Source organism: Epinephelus fuscoguttatus, linkage group LG24 (assembly GCF_011397635.1).
Source record: "Epinephelus fuscoguttatus linkage group LG24, E.fuscoguttatus.final_Chr_v1".
In the NCBI taxonomy this organism is placed as follows: domain Eukaryota; kingdom Metazoa; phylum Chordata; class Actinopteri; order Perciformes; family Serranidae; genus Epinephelus; species Epinephelus fuscoguttatus.
In genome coordinates this window covers 9,068,032-9,089,049 of record NC_064775.1, presented here as the reverse complement: position 1 = coordinate 9,089,049, position 21,018 = coordinate 9,068,032, and the positions used below count along the sequence as shown (strand labels likewise).

Here is a 21,018-nt window from a genome sequence, read left to right as displayed (position 1 = left end):
GTCAAGTGCGAAACTTTACTTTTCATATGTAAGTTTACACTAAGTACAGTATGTGATGACATCCAACCATGTTTCTTTTCCTAAACCTAACCGATGTTACTTTACATAAGTCCATTACATTAAGTACATAACTTTATGTTAAGTACGTTAAATTTATGTTAAGTACTAAACTTTATGCTGAGTACAGTATGTGGCGACACCCGACCATGTTTTGTTCCTCAACCTAACCTCCATCACTTTTCATTAAGTATGTTACGTTAGGTATGTAACTTTAAATTTAGTTTGTAACTTTACGCTAAGTACAGGATGTGACAACACCCATCCATGTTTTCTTTTCCAAATACAAACCAACGTAACTTTACTCTCTGAAACCTAACCTATGTATGTTAAGTACAAGTACTTACCTTTACAGTAAGTATAGTATGTGACAAGGCCCAACCATGTTTCTTTTCCTAAATCTAACCCATGTGACTTTACACAAGTATAAATAACGTAACTTAACGTGTCGTACTTAATAGGGATGCACCGAAATGAAAATTTGTGGCCGAAGCCGGATAAAATTAAACACTTGGCCGAATACCGAGTACCGAATACCGAATATCGTTGTTTAGTTTTTCATTAGTTTTTGCAGATGAACCCCTCCAGATTAGTGTTGTCACGGTACCAAAATTGGGACCCACTGTACGATACCAGTGAAAATAATATCATGGTTCTGAGTAGTATCACGACACCACAGTGAAAATGAGGCAGATGTGTCTTTTGTCATTTATGAAAAGATAAATCACTTTTCTATAATACATCAATGATATTTCAATGGAATAAATTACTTACTGACTTATTCATACTTCAAAAACAGCATCAGTGAGTGATTAACATGGGGGGGGATCAAAATAAAATAAATAAAATAAGAATCAACCAGCCACCCTCCTCCCCTGACAGTCCCTTCAGAAGTAATGAACAGTCCCTAAAGTGTGGTGAGGTTCGTGGGCCGTGAACGGCTCGTTTCTCCTCTGACACGTCACATACCTGTGTTCGGCTGGCTTGGCTGTTCAGGTACTTCTGGGCAGTCCACATGCCAAGAAGAGGATACTATTGGAGCTGACTTTTCCGTCGCCCGGTAAGCCAATGGCCGCCGTATTTGACAGGAATACATTACTGTCTGTGTCTGTGACCCCCGTTCAACCCACAGTCGTTGGGATTCGCCTTTCATTTCTGCTGCTGGTTGAAATCTGTAGGCTGTAACTTTACAATCTGTAATCTGTAACTTTACATTATGTATGTTAAGTTATGAACTTAATTTTAAGTTAAGTACACAACTTTATGTTTAACACAGAACTTGACACTAAGTACAGCATGTGACAAACCGACCATGTTTTTTTTCCTTCTCCAAACCAACATAACTTTACTCTCTGAAACCTAACCGATGTAACTTTACGTTAAGTATTATGTTGAGCACAGAACTTTACATTAAGTGTGTAACTTTAGACTAAGTACAGTATGTGACAAGGCCCAACCATGTTTTTTTCCTAAACCTAACCTGTGTAACTTTACTCTCTGAAACCTAACCTATGTAACTTGACTTGCCTAACCCTAACTTACATAACTTAACGTTATGCTATTAATTTTCATATTAACAGTTGTATGTAAGATATCATAGGAACTGCTGTATGAGGATACTTTGCCGCTTTACACCAAACAGTCAACATCATGCTGGCACGCCACAACTCTGGTAAAACTCTGCTGATTTTATTCAGACATTGGAAATTCCTCTGCAGCAGTGAAAAAGCTTGAAAAACCATTTGTTGTGAGGCCAGCATGAGGACTCTGAGCAGAGGTGTGTAGGTGTGTGTCTTTCCACGGTGAGGAGTCTGGCCAGCAGCCTGAGGAAGAGTTCAAATCTTCTCATTGGGAACGGACAGGGTGTGCCCAGTTCTAGTCTGGTACACTCACAGTGTGATTGTGTGTGTGAGAAAGAGAGCGACAAGGAGAGGAAAGTCAAGAGGAAGGAATGATTGCAGATGAGTGGACAAATAGAGCTGAAGCCTTGAAAAGTCTTTTCCGATGCTCTCATATGCTGTTTGTTTGAGGTGATAGGGACTTGGCTGGAGGTTTGACCAAGCTGGACAGCTGTGATTGATGTAGCTGACTGTCCTTATTGACCTAACCCTGACATGTCTTCCTGCTTGCATATTGCTGTGTGTGTTTCAGTAGATAGAAAGATCTGACTTGAGAATCAGTATTCCCACCCTGAGCAGTGCTGTATAATAGAAGGGGAGCTGTCCATAGTTCTGAACTCTGCTGAATGGGAGCCTCAATGAAGCAGCTCCCTCGCTCACCTACTTTGATGTCTTTGTAAGGAGTAGCTTTTTATGTGAGCTTTTAATTGATTCCATCATGGCACGCCGTTGGCATGTTTCCACATCACTAAGACCAGCCGGTGTTTGTAAGGAGTTTCATCTCCAGAGGATATAAAGAAGCAAATCCCACTAATCAGCTCAAGTACAGTTCAGTCTCTATTATGATCTCAGAGGACAGTTAATTTTCAGGGGAGGGACTTTATAGCGCACAGTGCAGCACAGTGCAACATGACAAATGCAACATTTACCCGCAACCATAAAACAGCAGAAAAGTGGTGAGTCACTGCCTCTGCGGTTAGTGCTGATGGGCGATGGATATTCGCAACTTGGTGGCTGATGGGGGCAAACAAATGATTGCATATGGTGCAGTGTTGTAGCCTGAACAGATGCGAGAGGACAGGGTAAAAATAAACATTTAATAACCTTTTGAGATATTCAACTTGAGTGCTTTTTTGCCTCCCATTTCACATTAATGGCATGCTTTGTGTGTATACTAGATAATATATAAAAGAGTTCTGGTGTTGTGCTGTTTCTGAGGTTGAAAAAACAACCAATCAAAACGTTTTCAGAGGAATTAGGAATGAAGAATCTCTCTGTTACAGAGCCTGAAGATACTTTATGAAAAATGGTGGCAGATTCATGCCGCAGATATGAAGATATTATCCTATATGTGATAGCGTTGTTGCAATAAATAAACCGATAACATGTACTCGGTTCTGCCTTGCTGCTTCTTTCAGTAAAATACAACAAACTGCTTGTTGAATTAAAACACGAAAGGACCATATTTCCAACATTATTTTACAGAACAAATTGATCATTTAACCGTACGCATAAGGCACACTGACATTGTGATGAAAAAAGAGGCATGCCAGAGGCATCTTGGAGGGCTAGTTGTGAACTACTGTAGCTAGGATAACAAGCTGGGAGCATGCTAGCTCTAGTTAGTCCCAAGAACTCCCCCTCCTTCTTTTTATCTCAACACTAGCTGGTTTATGCCCCCTGACATTTTGTTCTCTGCATTGTGTATCATTTATTCAATGAAGAGTTTGCTAGAGTTGTAACGTGCTGACATGATCTCGATCATTTGGTAAACAGGGGTCATTAAACTCAGTCCAAGCTGTCTTAAGTTGGTCTTTTTCTTGTCTTGATGTTCTACCAAAATCAAACATTGAAACATATTGTACGTTTTTAGTCCTGGCTGTGTAAATACAGCTACACTCTCTCCAGCACCAATAAAGAAGCAGCAAGCCGGGTAGGCAATAAACATGGAGGGGAGTCTGGGGAGGTGCAAGAAAATGAAAAACTCCCGGTTCTCTCTGACTGTGGAAAAGGAGGAGAAACTGGTGGAGTGACGCAAGAGTCGGGGTTTAAATCAGTGTGGATCTAATTCACCTACCAGCACAAAAATCCAAAATGGAAGTTTGTGCACAAATGCAGTTTGTCTTATAGATCATGTTGATGCCGAATTAACAAGATGACGGTCGTCTTGTGATGCCTTTTATCTTGTGTGTCTAGGTTATGTGTTTTTGCACATAAGGAATTGTTAATAAGTCATATTTCTTAAACTAAGTGTGGCATAATGTTTTCCACCAGCAGCGGGATGGGAAATACTCTCAAAAGTCTGTTAAAGTCTTTTCAAAGTCTTCTAGTGTATGGTAGACATGAGTCAACGACCTTACTAACTGACACTTAGCTGACTGACACTTAACAAGCTACATAAAAGGACAATGATGTAATGGGACATTAAGTTCACATTGTTCATTTAAGACAAGCATTTGTGCCATCGACTCGTGTCTCATAACTGCCTCTCTTGTGGAGTAGTTTATTCTCCAACAGAGAAGGTCATAAAATAGCGAATAGGGCAACACAGCTTCTTCCAAGGATCCTTCAAAGGTCTGCAGCACTGTTGAGACATCTTGCATTTTGGTCAGTGGTGCAAATTTGCATCTGCAACTCCATTGAAATTACTTGATTTTGAACAACAAACAAAACAGCCCTCATCGCAAACACAAATTGGCTAAAACGAACACATTGTCAGACTTAATGATAAAGTGAAGCTACACAGCAGTTAAGTCTGATTACCAGGCTTGCCATCAAGAGCTTGAATGCTTTAGCTTTACGAACCATGGCTCTTGTCCAAAGTCTTGATGGCCTAGCGCTGCTCATGGTATTTGTGAATGGAAATCTGAATGTGGTCTTTCTTGGTAAGTGGAAGCGCTTTCACTTTCAAATGGACAGTTGGAAAAGGACACAGGAATCATCTGAATGGATGGATCCATTATCCCGCTGAGATTGTTCTCAAGAATATTTGTATTCCAAAGTGCTTCCAAAGCCTCTTCTGCAAATTAACAACTTTGTGAAACTCTTGCAATTTTCTCTGCTCTGTTTTTTTTTTTTTTTTTTTACCCCATTATGCTTGTTTAGCAAACATCTGCACTCTGCAAGATGTTCAGAGAGCATGCAGAATGGAGCCTAATGTTCAAGTGTTACATAAACAGAAAGTGCGTGCACATTTTCATGCGCATGTTTGTGTGTATGTGAAAGGCACTGAGAGCCAAAGCATGTTGTCTTCAGACAGTAAAGCCATATAAAGTAAGAGCACTTCCAGGGCAACTTTGAACAACGTTCACTGATGTTTCATTTATGAGCTGCGCAAAGTCGCGGAGAAAGAGTGAGTAAGTAAGAGAGAAAAGAGCCACCAAAAAGGATGAGGACTGGATGAGAGGAAGGTCAGGCGATGGCTGGAGTTGTCTTGCTAGGAGCTATGAGTGTGTTAAGTTGGAACATTAATGAGCATAACGAGGAAGACTAAGAGGAGAGAAGCTCTATTCGAAAGCAAATTAGAACATTTCAAGTGACAGATCAATGCCAGATTGGAGAGTCTGACTGACAACAGCACAAATCCAGTTAATTCAGCTTTAGATATATCTGTGTTACTGTGCCACATTATGTGCTCTTGATAATTAGTATATCATGTTATACAGGTCCACAACCAAGTTATATCTGCAGCCCAGTTACCAGAAGAAAATGTTAGCATTGTACAATTCTCCAAACTAAGAATACATTACATCTGTATGTTTCATACAAAAATGTAAACAGTGTCTGCGTTTCTAATGTGATGTAGTATTTTAGCTGACTTTGTCATCAGGAATTGGAGGGGATGATGGATGATGTGTGCTGCAGACCACTGTTTGAGACCAGCAAACAACAAAATCAGTTGATTTTTTTAGTGAGTCATTGCTGCCTTTCCAGAGGGTTTTTAGTTAATCAAACGTGGGGTGTTTTTCAGCCACCTTTCACTGTGTTTCCACCGGGGATTGTGCCATGAAAAACGGTTGTATTTTGCCGAGACATCACTGCGTTAACTGCCAGAATACTGCCACAAAAAGTGGTTTTCTTAAGCCAAAATATGATCTTTTCCTTAGCATAACCAGGTGATTTTTTTGTGCTTACACCACATATTAACCCAGCGCTGTTGAAATGACAGAAGCATAAATGTACCTCAGTAAACATTTTTCGAATGAGTCCCATGGCATCCCACAAGGGTCCATCCTTGGTCCTCTTTCTTTTCATTTTTAAAAAAAATTTCCTGTGGCTTTTAAGGTTCGTCAATGGTACGTGAGCAGTGTAAAAACAGAAAACAGTATCTACTGAAAAGTACCCCTAACCTTTAAGCAAATATCTTGTGTGGTGTCCCAAAAGGATCAATCCTCGGTCCACTTTCTTTTTTTGTTTTTAATAACCTAGCCTCTGTCTTCTAAACCAGTGGTTCCCATCTGGTGGGTCACGGATCGAAAATGGAATGGATCGCAAGTGATGTGCGAATGTTTCAAGTTTGTACGACACACACTTTATTTTGAGATACAGCTAATTTTCAGCTAATTTGAATGAGTCCTCTTCCTAAATACAGCATGATGTCAATTTTGTGAATTATACTCCAATTTAAAGTAATACAGGATATGCCTACCTTGTGAGTGACAAGTCTCTACCATAGCCACCTGCCAAATAGGATAGAGGCACAGTGATGTGTGTCTTTCCCATCGAAATGGGTCCATGTCATTGGTCCGACATCCCATTCGTCCGATGGTCCGCGGTGCTGAATGGCTCCCGGCGGGCGTATTTCTACCTTGATGGTGCGCTGCAACCGGCTCTGGGTCAGCTGGGAAAGGCTTGAGGCAAAGCAGGCTCACAGCTTATGTGTTTGTCACTTTCTTTTTCATTTTAACCCACACCATGATCTTTTCCTGACCCTAACCAAGTGGTTTTTGTGCCTAAACCTAACCAGACCTTAACCACAGGGCATCATGATGATTTGGGAACAACGGGACTTCAGAACAATGGGTTAAATATGGTCGGACCAATGGGCTGTCGGACCAATGGGCAGTTCCCCATCGAAATATGGTCACATCTGGCTCCGAAATACCAAAATAGCGACGGCTAACAAACTCAAAGCTTCAGAATGATCCACAAACCAATGGGTGATGTCACGGTGGCTACATCCACTTCACTTATACAGTCTATGGCTGCAACTAGTGGTTTTCATTATCACTTAACCTTATGATTGTTTTCTAAATTAATCATTTAATCATTTTAGAGAATGTGGAAGTATGTCCATTATAAATTCCCAGAGCCCAAGGTGATCACCTTTGTCCAACCAGTCCAAAACCCAAAGATATTCAGTTTAAGATCACATCTGAGAAGCTGGAAGCAACCAACTGGAATACACTCCAAAGAACACATCTTGTATCCCAATAGGACCCTCCTGGCTAAATAAAGGATTTACAGTTTAAGCATCCATATACACATAGATACCACATTGGTGTACATCTGTTGTTGGGGCTGTCGCCAAGCTTTTTTGCTGTATTTTAAATCATGAGAAAAGATGGAGGTGTCCGCTTGTATTTTTTTTCTCCTACATTATTCTCCTATTTACATCATAGCTCCATGATTCACCAGGCATTCATCGCACAGCCCAGAATGACTCAAAATTTATGTCACCTGTCTGACACCGATTCCGGCTGGCATTTTATTATCGCTCAGTGTGACATGCAATTAAACCGTAAACTGTTATCTCATGCTATTTATGGGACTGAAGTCAGTTACAGTCATGTATTATGGATTCTTTAAACCACAACTGGAGAAAAAACACCTTGTAATAATCCTTTTTTTTGGCCCTTTAAACTAGAACCAGAGTTTTTAAAGGAGTCTGTTGCTAATTCTGATGATGATACAAGATGATACTTGAAATACGCAGGCTAAGAGTTACTTCAGACTAATTGCAAAGTTTTACAGAAAGTTTTTTTTTTTTCGGTTCTTCATCTGTTTTCCGAGATTTGCATGTTGAGTAGTGTAAGATCTCTTTGCATCTCATCTCTTTAGTCCCTAGAGCTGAAATACCTTTGATTGCAGTGGAATTTCCAAAAGCACTTAAGTCATTATATCAGTGAAAGACTGGGAACGAACACTTTTCTATTTATTGCAGACTCAGCTGACATGTTAGAATGAATAAACTGAGAGAGAAGTGACCCAAACCCTGATGTGCATTTTCTATGTATATTTCATCGCTCCACCCACCACTTAACCTACATGTCCTTATGTGCTGAGAGGGGTCCTCAGCTCCACCATGCAGGACACTCAGCAGCTGAGCTTTTAAAAAGACAAGAAAAAAAGTTGCTTAAATTACCCTACTTGTTCTGTAGAGTGTAAAGTGGTAAGAATTGGCAGGGGGAGGTGGTTTTACGCTACTGGCTCTAGTAAGTATTGTCATTATGTAGGCTAAAGCATCTTGGGAGAGCTCTTCGTTTTTTGTGCAAATTCAGTCAATCTTGATAAAGATCTTGAGGGTTTTTATGAGATTTAATGTGCCATGTTGAGTGTGTGTGTGTGCAGGCTATTCAAAAAAGGAAGGTCAAACTAAATTATTTTCACTCTGAGTAGTAATATGTAGCTAGGCCATTGGCAGACACAGTCCTTTGAATGACCTCAGTCGGGGGGGGGGTCTTTGGAATACTGCAGCGTCTTGTTTAAATTACAACTCAAACTCTTTGAATTGAAAATGTGTGTTGGTAAAGATCAACGCAGAAATGCCCCAGTGACTCAGATCCCTGCCTGCTCCTGACTTTCATTTGAAGTGACAGTCAGAGGCTGACGAATGTTAGGGTTCAGTGGCAGACTAAAGTCCAAGCTAGAAATTACTCATAAATCAGGGCTATTAAAACTTTTGGCGGTAGCATTTATGCTTCAGAAATCCTAGAAGTGGTTTTCATTTGTGAAGATTATCTTGAACAAAACGTCTTTGTATCATGAACTTTTGTTTGCCACAGAGCTTATTTTCTGCCATTATCCAAAATCCAATGGCCAATCCATTGACTTTATGTCAATGGGAATCAAAAAAAAAAAAAAAAAAGAAAAGAAAACGATCCCTGCACCTCTCCGTACAATTGTGATTCCAAACCGGGCGTTGTTCTAGCAAGACTAGCCACCTTTAGCTGCTATCACTTAGATGCACTGTAGCTTAAGCTAACGTTAGGCTAAACAAAATACACTGTGTGTAGAAGACTTCATTGTCACTTCAACAAGCCGTGTTCGGCGTGATGAGATTATGTAGTCTCATTAAGCCACTTGTTAGCAACCGCCTTTTTTAAGACAAGTAAAAGTGGCTTTATGCCATACAACAAAACATGAAGATATCTTAAAGTAATACTTCACATACTTTCAACCAGCTGTGTGTCGCTGCGATGTGGGGAATTTGTGCAGATGAATGGTGTTTGGCTTCCCCCTGTGTCGGCAGCACCGCAAAATCACCATCCATACTGTGAGCAAAAAATCTGCAAGATGTGCTATTTCATGACACCAACGATGCATTTTGCGTCATCTGGTGGATTTGGCCCAGTGGATGGACAGGGAGCTGCCGGAGTTGCGGCACCGGGAACGCCTTAACATCATTTATCCACACACACTCAACGGGGACACAGATATGGTTGAAAATCAGGAAAGTATCCCTTTAAGATTGTGCCCTGATTTCAGGCATCTAAGCAAAAACCCATTCAAAAAACCCTTTGACAATTACAAGAGAGAACCAGAATTGATAAAATGCGAACTCATTCCAGCAACCTGACACATCTGTTGCTGCACGTCTAGTCACTGGACATTAATTTATGAGCATATTATGCATTTGTGCCTGTAAGACTACAGATATCACTGGACATGAAGACCCATTTCTAGTTCTCTTTAGTTGCAGAATTCTCTGTAAACGCCATCATGGTTACTGATAAAATGTAATGAATGTCAGAGAAAAGGGGATTATAATCTACTGTGATGGGCTACTACATATTAGGCTCGTGTGTGTGTGGTACTATAGATATCACCTTGGCTGAACCCTGTGATGGATTACTTTACTGGACAGTAATCCGAGTCAGAGCCGCAGTGTATGAGGAATGAAACATTTGTTGAGATGCACCCGGAGCTCAATGTTTGGGGCTGCGCGTTCTTGCTGACTGGAGCATGTGGTGCCTGAGCGGGGAGGTCTGTGCCAGCTGGCTCGATAGCTTTCTGTGATAGGGAGGCCTGACATATGATGCAGCAAAAAAAAAAAAAAAAAAAAAAAACTGACTAGCTCCAGTAACCACCATCTCTGTTGCTAAATAAGGATGGGTGTTTATTCGTGATAGGGGGAATATATTCAGATGGAAAACAATGGCTGACTGAAACTCTTTTTCTCTCACACAGTGACTATGCTTATGTAAGAGGTCATACCTTGTTGTGCAAAATATCACAGTGACTCAATCTTTTTTTTTTTGTTATAAACAACCTAATGAAAAGACAGAATGAACATCTGTTACAGCAGTCTATGAGGGACTAGTCATAACAAATCTATTAGGCAGGGTAGAATTTACAAGTAAAACAAGCATTAAGATTCTAGTTCAGTCAAAAGCACTGACATGAAATAAAGTATACTGCTCTGTTGATTACTTCAAGTCCACCTCCACTCAAAAATGTGTTGTTCTTCTGGTGATGTCCCCTAAATTGTTTGACCTTGACTATACTGACTTGTATCTGTGCAGAGTTTGTCACCAAAAAGGTGTTTTCACATTCCTGTCCTGAGTGGGGCGATGCCTGTACACTTCCCTAAAATCTAGGATTCAAACCAAAGCCAATAACTGTGTAATATGGGAAACACATATCAACGAGGGAACAGACTTCAGCACAACACCTGAAACCTCCAGCGCAGAGTGGCCAGTACAGAGGGCAGAGTTAGCTGTATCATAGTGAAAGTTTTGGCAGCAAACATGATGGAGTGTGCATTTTTTGGATGCAAACCAGACCAATGTGAGCCCACCGTCACATCCTAGCAGATCCACTCACGCTGTGCTACCTACTTCAACAAGCTGTTCTCATGTACTTTTTGTATGCATACCTATGAAAAGTAATGTTCCAGGATTCGTATATAAGTAATCGTGAAGGCTGCGATCATGTGACGAATGCGCTGACGGGAGTAAAGAAGGATGTAGTATAGCGACCGAAAGTATGGAGGTAGGGTGGGATGATGGATGGGTAAGCAAACGCAGGACTTTCCCCTGGGAGGCCGGTGTTTGTCCCGTGTGAAACCATGTGAACTACTTAGTACATAACGTAACTATGGCTTTCCATGTGTCTTTTCCTAAACGTAACCTACGTAACTTTACTTGCCTAAACCTAATGTACGTAACTTTACATTAAGTATGTAACGTGACGACGCCCAACCATGATTATTTTCCTAAACTTGACATACGTAACTTTTTATTTCTAAATCTAACCCATGTAAATTTACTTTCTTAAACCTAACCTTTTTAGCTTTACGTTAAATATGCAACTTTTCGTTAAGTACGATACCCAAATATGAATGTTTTTCTCAGCCTAACCCAGTAGAGGCTGTAATTTGTCCGTATCATACAAAATGTTGTACGTGCACTTTTGTAAGATATCATATGAATGGTTGTACATGGATACATTGCCTCTGATTTCGGTGCGCAACAGACACCTCACCTGTCATTGGTCTGACTGAGGCTCAGACATGTATGCCTCCGATGTTTCCTGTAACGCTAGCCATGTAGATACACACTGCTCTTTGACTGGTCAGTCTAGCACAGAGATTTCCAGAGATTTTTGTATCTGGAGGGTAACTTTGAAGACAGAGGCACAAGCTTAGCAGTACTTGTACAGGCAGTCTCTCTTAATACTAGCAACTTGTCAGAATAAATCAATTAATCTATTAGCTGTAAATGTAATCTGTGAAAACTATCTATTAAGTCAATTATATATCACAATCTCAATTGTTTCTGCCTGCTTTGCAAAGAACCTTTCTGATGAAGCCTTTACATGTTACATCCATTGTGTCACCCCGATGCTGCCCTAATATTTCTCATGCTACTACATTTTAAAAAGCATTACAATCAGAAATTTTCTTTAATTCTGCTCCGCCTCTTTCCTGAAAGATGGATCTTCTTAGTACATTTTCGTCAAGCAAAGGAAAATTGATTTAGTGTTATGGAGTTCAGCTTTTGAGGAGTAGTGTAGTTGACAGAGAAAAATTGATCCCTGGAGGGAAAGTTTTGGAGAGGAACATGGATTGATCAGTTTGGGGGAAAAAAAAAAAGTATTTTACCGTGGCCTTTTCAACAACCATGAGAACAAAGCACCCTGCTGCACCTTTGGAATACATATATTAGGATTCCTGGTATGTCGAAGCATCACAATAGAGGGAAAACAGTGGAAAGGCCTTATGTCAACACAGAAAGTTTGTGCTACAACAGTTGAACAAACACTCTGCTGCATAGGTCATCGAGGAGACAACTTTCATGGTGTGAATGTACGGGTTATGTTTCTTGCGACGGTACTTTTTGTTGTGATCTGTTTATGTTTGTAAGTTCCCACTCAGAGATTCTTTAGTCAGTCACCTTTTGCACTTTTAGAAACAATTTTTAGGGAGGAGAAAGAAGTCTGAACCATTTCAGCAAAAAGGTTTGAGGATGTAGTTTTCAATGCTGCTTTTAGGATTTCCCTTTAAACATGCAGCTGTAAAATTAGTGTGTCTGTCACTGTTATGAAAGGTAAACACAGTTACTTGATTTCATGTGCTCATTCAGTGCAATTTAGTAGTGCTTGAGCTTGAATCCTCATGTAAATCCCTTCGTTTTGCTCAGAGAGAGCAGCTTGGAGCATGGATGGATTACTGAATGTGCCTACCAGACAGACGCAGGGACCCATTGTGTCAGGGCCCCCCTGGTCATTACTTGTAAAATTTCACTCAAATTAACAGGTAGGGACCAAGAAGAGACAAAAAATTGCCACAAAGATACACAAAACAACAACAAACACATGCGAAGGAACTAAAAAGAGACACATAACCTCTACAAAAAGACACAAAACGACCAAATAGGACACAAACATACCTCAGAGACACAAATTGACCGTTAAAGAGACACAAAACAACAACAAAAAGACACAAAACGACCAAAAAGGACACAAACATACCTCAGAGACACAAATTGACCGTTAAAGAGACACAAAACGACAACAAAAAGACACAAAACGACCAAAAAGGACACAAACTAACCTCAAAGAGACAAAAAATGTACCTTTATAGAGACACAAAACGATAACAAAGACATGCTAAGGAACTAAAAAGAGACAAAACGACTACTAAAAGACACAAAATGACCAAATAGGACACAAAAATACCTCAGAGACACAAATTGACCTTTAAAGAGACACAAAACAACAACAAACACATGCAAAGGAACTAAAAAGAGACACAAAATGGCTACAAAAAGGACACAAACTAACCTCAAAGGGACAAAAAATGTACCTTTAAAGAGACACATAATGATAACAAAGACATGCTAAGGAACTAAAAAGAGACAAAACGACTACTACAACACACAAAAAGACCAAAAAAAAGGCACAAACATACATCAGAGACACAAACTGACCTTTAAAGAGACACAAAACAACAACAAAGACATGCAAAGGAACTTAAAAGAGACAAAACGATGACAAACACATGCAAAGGAACTTAAAAGAGACAAAACAACTACTAAAAGACACAAATTGACAAAAAAAGACAGACACAAATATACTTCAAAGAGACACAAATTGACCTTGAAAGAGACACAAAATGACAACAAAGACATGAGATGGAACTGAAAAAGAGACACAAAACCACTACAAAAAGACATAAAATGACCAAAAAAAACACACAATCATACCTCAAAGAGACACAATCTAATGAGACACAAAACATTTACAAAGAGATGCAAAGGAACTACAAAGACACACAAAATGACAACAAAGACACACAAAGGAACTACAGAGAGACAAAATGAATACAAAGATTCACAAAATGACTACAAAGAGATTGAACCGGACTACAAAGAGACGAAAATTGACCTTTAAAAGACACAAAACAATAACAAAGGCATGCAAAGGAACTAAAAAGAGAGACAAAACGACTACAAAATGACCAAAAAATACACAAACGTACCTCAGCGACACAAACTGACCTTTAAAGAGACACAAAACAACAATAAAGGCATGCAAAGGAACTAAAAAGAGACAAAACGACTACTAAAAGACACAAAATGACAAAAAAAAGACACAAATATACTTCAGAGACACAAATTGACCTTGAAAGAGACACAAAACCAATACAAAAAGACACAAAATGGCCAAAAAAGACACAAACACACCTCAGAATGACACAAAATGACCTCAAAGAGATGCAAAGAAACTACAGAGAGATGCAAAACAATTACAAAGGGACGCAAAGGAACTACAAAAAAACATTAAATGACCAAGGAAGATACATCTATATGTCAAAGAGACACAGATTTACAACAAAGACACACAAAGGAACTACAAAGAGACAAATTAATACAAAGAGGCGCAAAACAACCACAAAGATACACAAATATACCTCTAAGAGACACAAAATGACCTCAAAGAGATACAAAACAACCACAGAGACACAAAATGACCAAAAAAGACACAGATATACCCCAAAGCTTCACAAAATGACTAGAAAGAGATTCAACTGGACTACAGCTGGACTACAACTGGACTACAAAGAGACACAGAAAGACACAAATACACTCTTAAGAGACACAAAATGACCTCAAAGAGACACAATACAGTTACAAAAAAGCACAAAACAACAGTGAGAACAAACAAAATTACCACTGAGACGCAAAACCATAAAAGGTGCTGATAACTATAAAGAGACGCAAAACAACAACAAAAAGAGGCAGAGCCAGCCCAATGTCTGCGTGTCTTGCTTCTATATAGGAGAGGTGGTGGGGCCCTTGGCATGTCTGTGCCCAGGGGACCATTGTCTCATAACTCGCCCATGAGGACTTACATTTTTAAAGAGTATTTGATGCCAACGACGCCGCCAATATCACTCAACTATAACTTTTGTCTTCCTGGCAGAGCCGTTTGCCCTTTTCTGTCTCGTTCTGACATGAAAAGAACGACTTGTTTTTAGCTGGAGGAAAACCAAAAGTGAAGAGTGAAATATTAATGCCATCCAGGTGAACTTTAAGAGTCAGTTTCGTCTCAACACTTCGCGCTGTGTAGCTCCAGCTCAGAGATGGAGCGATGTTTCGAAAAGCCTCTTACTCCACACACACTCGCATACACAGTACATGCACGGTTGCACACACACTGTCTCTCCCTCTCATTTTCTCTCTCTCTCTCTCATACACAAATACTCATACTCTCTCACACACACACAGCATGGATTTGTTTTCTCTGTGATGAGAGGGATTATGGGATAAAGGAGGCGAGGCCACGGCAGTTTAGTTCAGTTTGGACCAAAGCTGCTCTCGGCAGCAGCACAATGACAAACACAGATGAATGTCTGGCTACACACTGGAGATCCGCACAGCCGTTAACGCCGCGGCCTCCGTATATTTTGAGCACAAGAGCCTCTGATTGGGATTCTGAAGTGGCGGTGGATCTGTTTTTCTTTTGGATGACTGAAGATCAGCAGAAGCACGAGCGTCTGACTGGAATCCGTGCGTGGCAACAGAATCGAGAGGAGTTAAACTCGAAAGCCCGAGAGTGCTGAGATGGATCTATTGCCTTCTTTTTTGTTTCGCTGTCTTTGCAGCTGCTGTTAATGGAAGCATGGGAGATGTGTGTGTTTCTTGAGACAACTGGAGTATCATTAGTGAACTTTTCTTTCTCCTACACATCTGATCCGCAGCATGACTGAGAGGGTCTGATGCTTTCACCAGCAGCTTCACTGCACTCCAGTGGAGCTTGTTTTGCACTTTTCATCTAAGGCCAAGTTTATTTTTCACACCCTGCAAGCTATGACATGACTGACTGATGTATTCAACTCATCAGCAGCACAATATGGGAATCGATCAGCTGGATTCCTACGGTGATGACGTCCTCATCTAGTACGCGCTTTCCTCTATTTTAAGAATTTGTATCGACAGCTGAATCAATCTGGGCCTTTGCTTTTGAATGGCAAACGCCCAAGAGCTGAGGCTGTGATGGGTGACGTCACGCAGTGGAGAATATGCTGTGTAACAGAGTATCAGTCCAGATCTTGGCACTGCAATGCCATTAATCTATTCATTGTTACTGTAGCTATGCATCAGCTCGCTGTCGTAGATTTGAGGTCAGGACAATAAACCCGTCCTCACGGTTTATGGCTGTGGGAGGAAACGTTCTCCAAAATAAATCAAATATGAAAATGAAGTGCACAGATGATTGAATTCAGTGTTATTCCTCCGGCTTGATGATCTTTTACTGCATTCGGGATTATTTCTGTGGAGAGTTTTATGATCTGTGCATGATTAGTCACTGTAGCATGTGAGACTTAACTCAGCCCGGATGACTCAGGAGGGTGGTCTCTTCAATTTTCATTAGACGGTGGACTTTATTTGCACAGTTCACGCTGAGGTGACACATTGGACCCCTGTCTCCTCCCTCTGCTTCTCTACATTTTCCCCAAACCCTCTGTGACATTGTTTGAATAATCTGCGATAACCAAATCAGCTGTCACATCAGTGCCTTCCCTCGCCGCACGCGCACAATCTCGCAGAGCAAGTACCACAGCGCTTGCCCATGCACGAAGCCATCGATCGGCCATCTACGGACCCGATGAGCTGTTATTTGACTGCGGTCGATTGCACTAAGCAGTGCTATCTCACACTGCAAGCCACACGCAGAGAGACAAGAGGTCACACTAATTGGGCTGGGAGGGATCTAACCGGAGCGTCTCTGAGTGTTTTTATCCAGAGAGGAGAAAAGAAAAGATTCATCAATTCACCTCTGATTCCTTTCTTAAATTATAAATCAGGAGGTTCATGCGCTGTGATGTTTATTTATGAGTTCTGTTCTCTGTGGATCTTCTCTCTGCATGAAAGTCCAATCAATCTACAGATTTGTTGCAGCTATTAAAAGTCCAATCCAGTAGTTTTGTTTAAATGTTTTTAAATGCTTGTTTTCTTAGAGGTGACTCCAAGATACTAGATTGAAACTATATAGGAATCAAATGGTTTTACTTGAGAATCTGAGTCTTTAATATATTCCACACAACGCTTACAAAAATACCGAACAATCAAATGCTGATTTTCTTATTCTTTATGTTGCAGCCATAAGAACAAAATGTCGGGCTGGCCACCCCCTGGCCCAGGCTCCTGGGGTGGACTGCAGGGGCCTCCATACAACTGGGACAGCATGAACAACACCAGGGAGGGACGGGACTGCCTCACCACGTATGTACAGCATGACACCATGTTTGGGCCGGGCGTTCTTACTCCCAACTCGTCAAATACAGATACTTGGTCAAAGTGGCCCTCAGCGTCTCATACCTACATACCCAGGAACCTTTTAGTGTCTGTTTGAGACGCACTGGGATGCATCATTATTAGAAGCTCTGAGCCACCGACATAGTATAAAGAGCAGAAAAGTCCAGGTAGGTCATGAGGTGGGAGGGTGGATCGGTCAAACAGACACAAGACTTTGACCTAGAAGACCACTGTTTGTGTCCCGTGTAGAAAGCAAAAGTCAACATTGACTTATTTTGACAATGTAAGGTTAGTGATTTATGTCAGTAAATAAAGACGAAGAATTAAATTATGTATACACATCTCTCAAAGAGCACTCACCTCGTTTGCGTCTGTGCACGTATGTCTTTGGTGGCAACTTACCGACGACCAATACTCAGTCGAAGAGATGGGGAGATTGGCTTTCTGTAGTTGGTCTCCACCCTTTACTCCCCACAGTGTGCCATTTAATTGACACTTCTACACCCCCGCAAAACCCTCGGCAGTGCAGGATTTGGTTCGGATGCAGCCTAATGAGCGGAAACGGACACACCAGCCTTGAGCATCCAAAACTGGCCCTAGAGGGATTTGTAGAGCATCACAGTTTGACTCGTATGCCACAGACCAAGTGACGGTATTTAACGAGTCGGGAGTGACTGTGTGTTGGTTCATGTTGGTTTGGATGGGGTGCAATCATCATTACAGTCCACACAGATGCATATGGTTTCATTATAAAGATCTACTGGAGAATGATAACCGTCCGTATTCATCAAACTTCTAAAGCCAGATGGATGGAGGGCTCATGTCAGAGAATGCCACAGCAAGTGAACACGCTGTAATCTGATAGTGTGTAACTGACATGTCCAGCTGACTAACCCTAAAACCAACCACTGATGACACTATCAGCCAGCTTGAGTGGAGCTTAGACGGGCCAGCTCACATCGCTGTGTTCTAATGTTCGAAAACAGCCGCGAATCTTTGGTTTGATCTGGGCGTAAGAGATACGCTTTTGAATACTACAAGGAGTCAGTTTCAAATCAAAAAAGTTTAAAAAGTTTTAACCTGCCCTTTCCTCTCCAGAAGCAAAAAAAAGGTCGCCATTTTCAGGTAGTTTTGCATTCCACGTGTGTGTGCAGTGGCTGTTGTCTGTGTAAATCTGTTATGCAGGAAGTACATTTCAACCAGGTAAATGTGCAAATCCTCAAATTGGACCGGCATGGAGGGCTTGGCATACAGAACGTTATGCACAGTGAATCTGGCTACCGCAGTGGAACAGACTCTGTGTTAGGCAGACGTGTCTGATTTTGATAAGCTGTGATCCAATTAACTTCATTGACATGGTGTTTTGATGTACAAATTGCTTTATGCGGTGATAAAACTATACTGTGAGTTAATTGACAATGGATTCATATGTGTACCTTTCCTTTGTTTGTTTCCTTTCCTGCTTGTACTCTCATTTTCCAATTACCTTTCCTCCTCTTTTTTTATTCTCTTCGCCACATTTTCTTTCTTCTACTTGTCACTTTCCCTCGCATCTGTTTGACTTTTCATCATCTATTTTCTAACTATTCTCTCTCTTTACTGCTATATGACCTCCCCCTGGCTCCTCTTTTTTCTCTTTGACATGTCCTTTTCTTCTGTCCTCCTCTTTGCTTTGACCTCTTGACATCAATTCCCTTCCCCTGGTCTCTGCTTTCCCAACGCTGGTTTTCTGAGATTCAGTGGACAAATGCAGCACTGATAAAGTAATACATTCAACACTAGGCACACTAAGATCATTTTCAACACCCCTGCCACTATCTTCTGTACTTCTTTTTCTGTTTTATCACATGCTTTCATCACGTCTTATTACCACACCATATATCTTCCTACACATCCTGTCTATACATTGTTATATTTCCTTCTTTCCTCTCGACCATTTCATTTCCTTTCTTACTTTTATCTCTTGTCTTTTCTGCCAGTTTCCTCCTCTTTGCCACTCCCCCATTAAATTCTCCCGTCCTGTTCATCTCATGATGGAGGGTCAAATATGACAAGGGAGACAGCTCTGGTTATGTGGCTTTGTTCTCAGAGAAAAGCTGTTGGTGTTAGACGAGGTGACACAGATTGAGTGTCACAAATGGATTCCTGGGAGACAGAGAAGGAAAGACAAAAGAGAGTGAGAGTGAGTAAACCCCATAGATGATTTGATTATTTTGGACAGATAACTCCCCCCTAACCTTACCTGACATGATCCAGCAGGTTTTTGAATGCTGTCCTGCAGTTATTGTAGCGACAAAAGTAGGTATTTTTTTAGCAATACTTCGGGACATGTCCAAGCGCGTTTGTAGCGATACAAGTGGGTATTTTTAACGAGAGTTTGGGACATTTCCAGCTGTGTTTGTTGCGACAGATGTGGGTATTTTTTTACCAAGAGTTGGGAACCTGTTCATCTGTCTGTAGTGACAAAAGCTGGTATTTTCTTAGGAGAGTTTGGGACATGTCCAGGTATTCTTGCAGCGACAAAAGTTGTTTGTTTTGTTTAACAAGAGTTGGGAACATGTTCAGCTATGTCTGTAGTGACAAAAGCATGTAGTTTTTTAATATGAGTACGGCACATGTCCAGCTGTGTTTGTATTAACACGTGGGTAGTGTTTAACAGGAGTTCGGCACATGTCCAGCCTTGTTTGTACCGACACAAGCAGGTATTTTATAACGAGAGTTTGGGACATGTTCAGCCGTGATTGTAGCAACAAAAACTGGTATTTTCTTCCGAGAGTTTGGGACATCACCAGGTGTGCTTGCAGCAAAGTATGAAATAGGGCATGTACTTTTTTAACGAGAGTTTGGCACATGTCGACACATGGGTATTTTTTATCCAGAGTTTGGGACATGTCCGGCTGTTCTTGCAGTGACCAAAGTGGGTATTTTTTAGCAAATGTTCGGGACATTTCCAGCGGTGTTTGTAGTGATCAAACCGCATATTTTAAGCCAAAAACATGATACTTTTTTCTAACCCCAAACAAGTGGTTTTGTGCTTTAACCTAACCACACATTAACCACAGCATTGTCACAACATAAAACTGAAATAGTGAAGCATAGAGTTTTTGGCATGTCTGCAACTGTAACAGCATGGTTTGCACTAAAGTACAATGCCAGCTTTTTTTCTGGCAATTGGGTTGATTTATCTGCACAAACAGTGTCTAAAATGGCTGTTGTTACACTGAATGACAATTTTTAGTCTTAAATTCTTATTCTAAAATAGTTGTGCCTATCACAACATGAATTTAATTGTTTTTTCAGTTCTATTTGTCAATGGGCTCTTCCTTAAACAATATTGATAAGGCAATATAGATAAAATTATTTAAAAATTAATATAAATTATTACAGTGATAAATCAAGACATTGTATATTTTTTCCCATACTTTTAAAAATACCAGCAATGAGTGTCTTTTACATTACATTAAATTAATTTAGCAGGTTCTTTCATCCAAAGTGATATTCAGCAAGTTTATTCAGACCCAATGAGACAAATTCTGAGTATGATGGCCAATATGAAAAAGTGCCTCCTTAGTGGGGAAGAGGCAAATCCCAGTTGTTATCGCCACGGCACACACCACTACACTCTTTCCCCCGAAGAACCACAAGGTCATTTCTTAGGTGGTGTCTTGAAATCCACTCCGAGATGGCTACCAGTCACATCGATATAAAAATCTTGCAAATCCAAGATTGCCAGAAAACAATCAGTTAATCTCGCTAATATGTGACATTTGCTTGGAATGCCCAGAGATGAAAAAATTTGTTTCTCTATGGAAACAAAAATAGAAAAACCTGGCCAAATTAATCTTACAGTAAATATATCA

At 40.6% G+C, this 21,018-nt stretch overlaps 1 protein-coding gene across 1 annotated transcript in view; it reads left to right on the top strand.

Moving 5' to 3' along the window:
• Positions 1–21,018, top strand: part of LOC125885040 (FERM and PDZ domain-containing protein 4-like) — a 66,116-nt gene that overhangs the window by 14,717 nt on the left and 30,381 nt on the right. Inside the window, exon 2 of the mRNA XM_049570406.1 lies at positions 17,003–17,125. Coding sequence (XP_049426363.1) covers positions 17,003–17,125 — 123 coding nt within the window. The remainder of the gene's footprint in view (positions 1–17,002; positions 17,126–21,018) is intronic.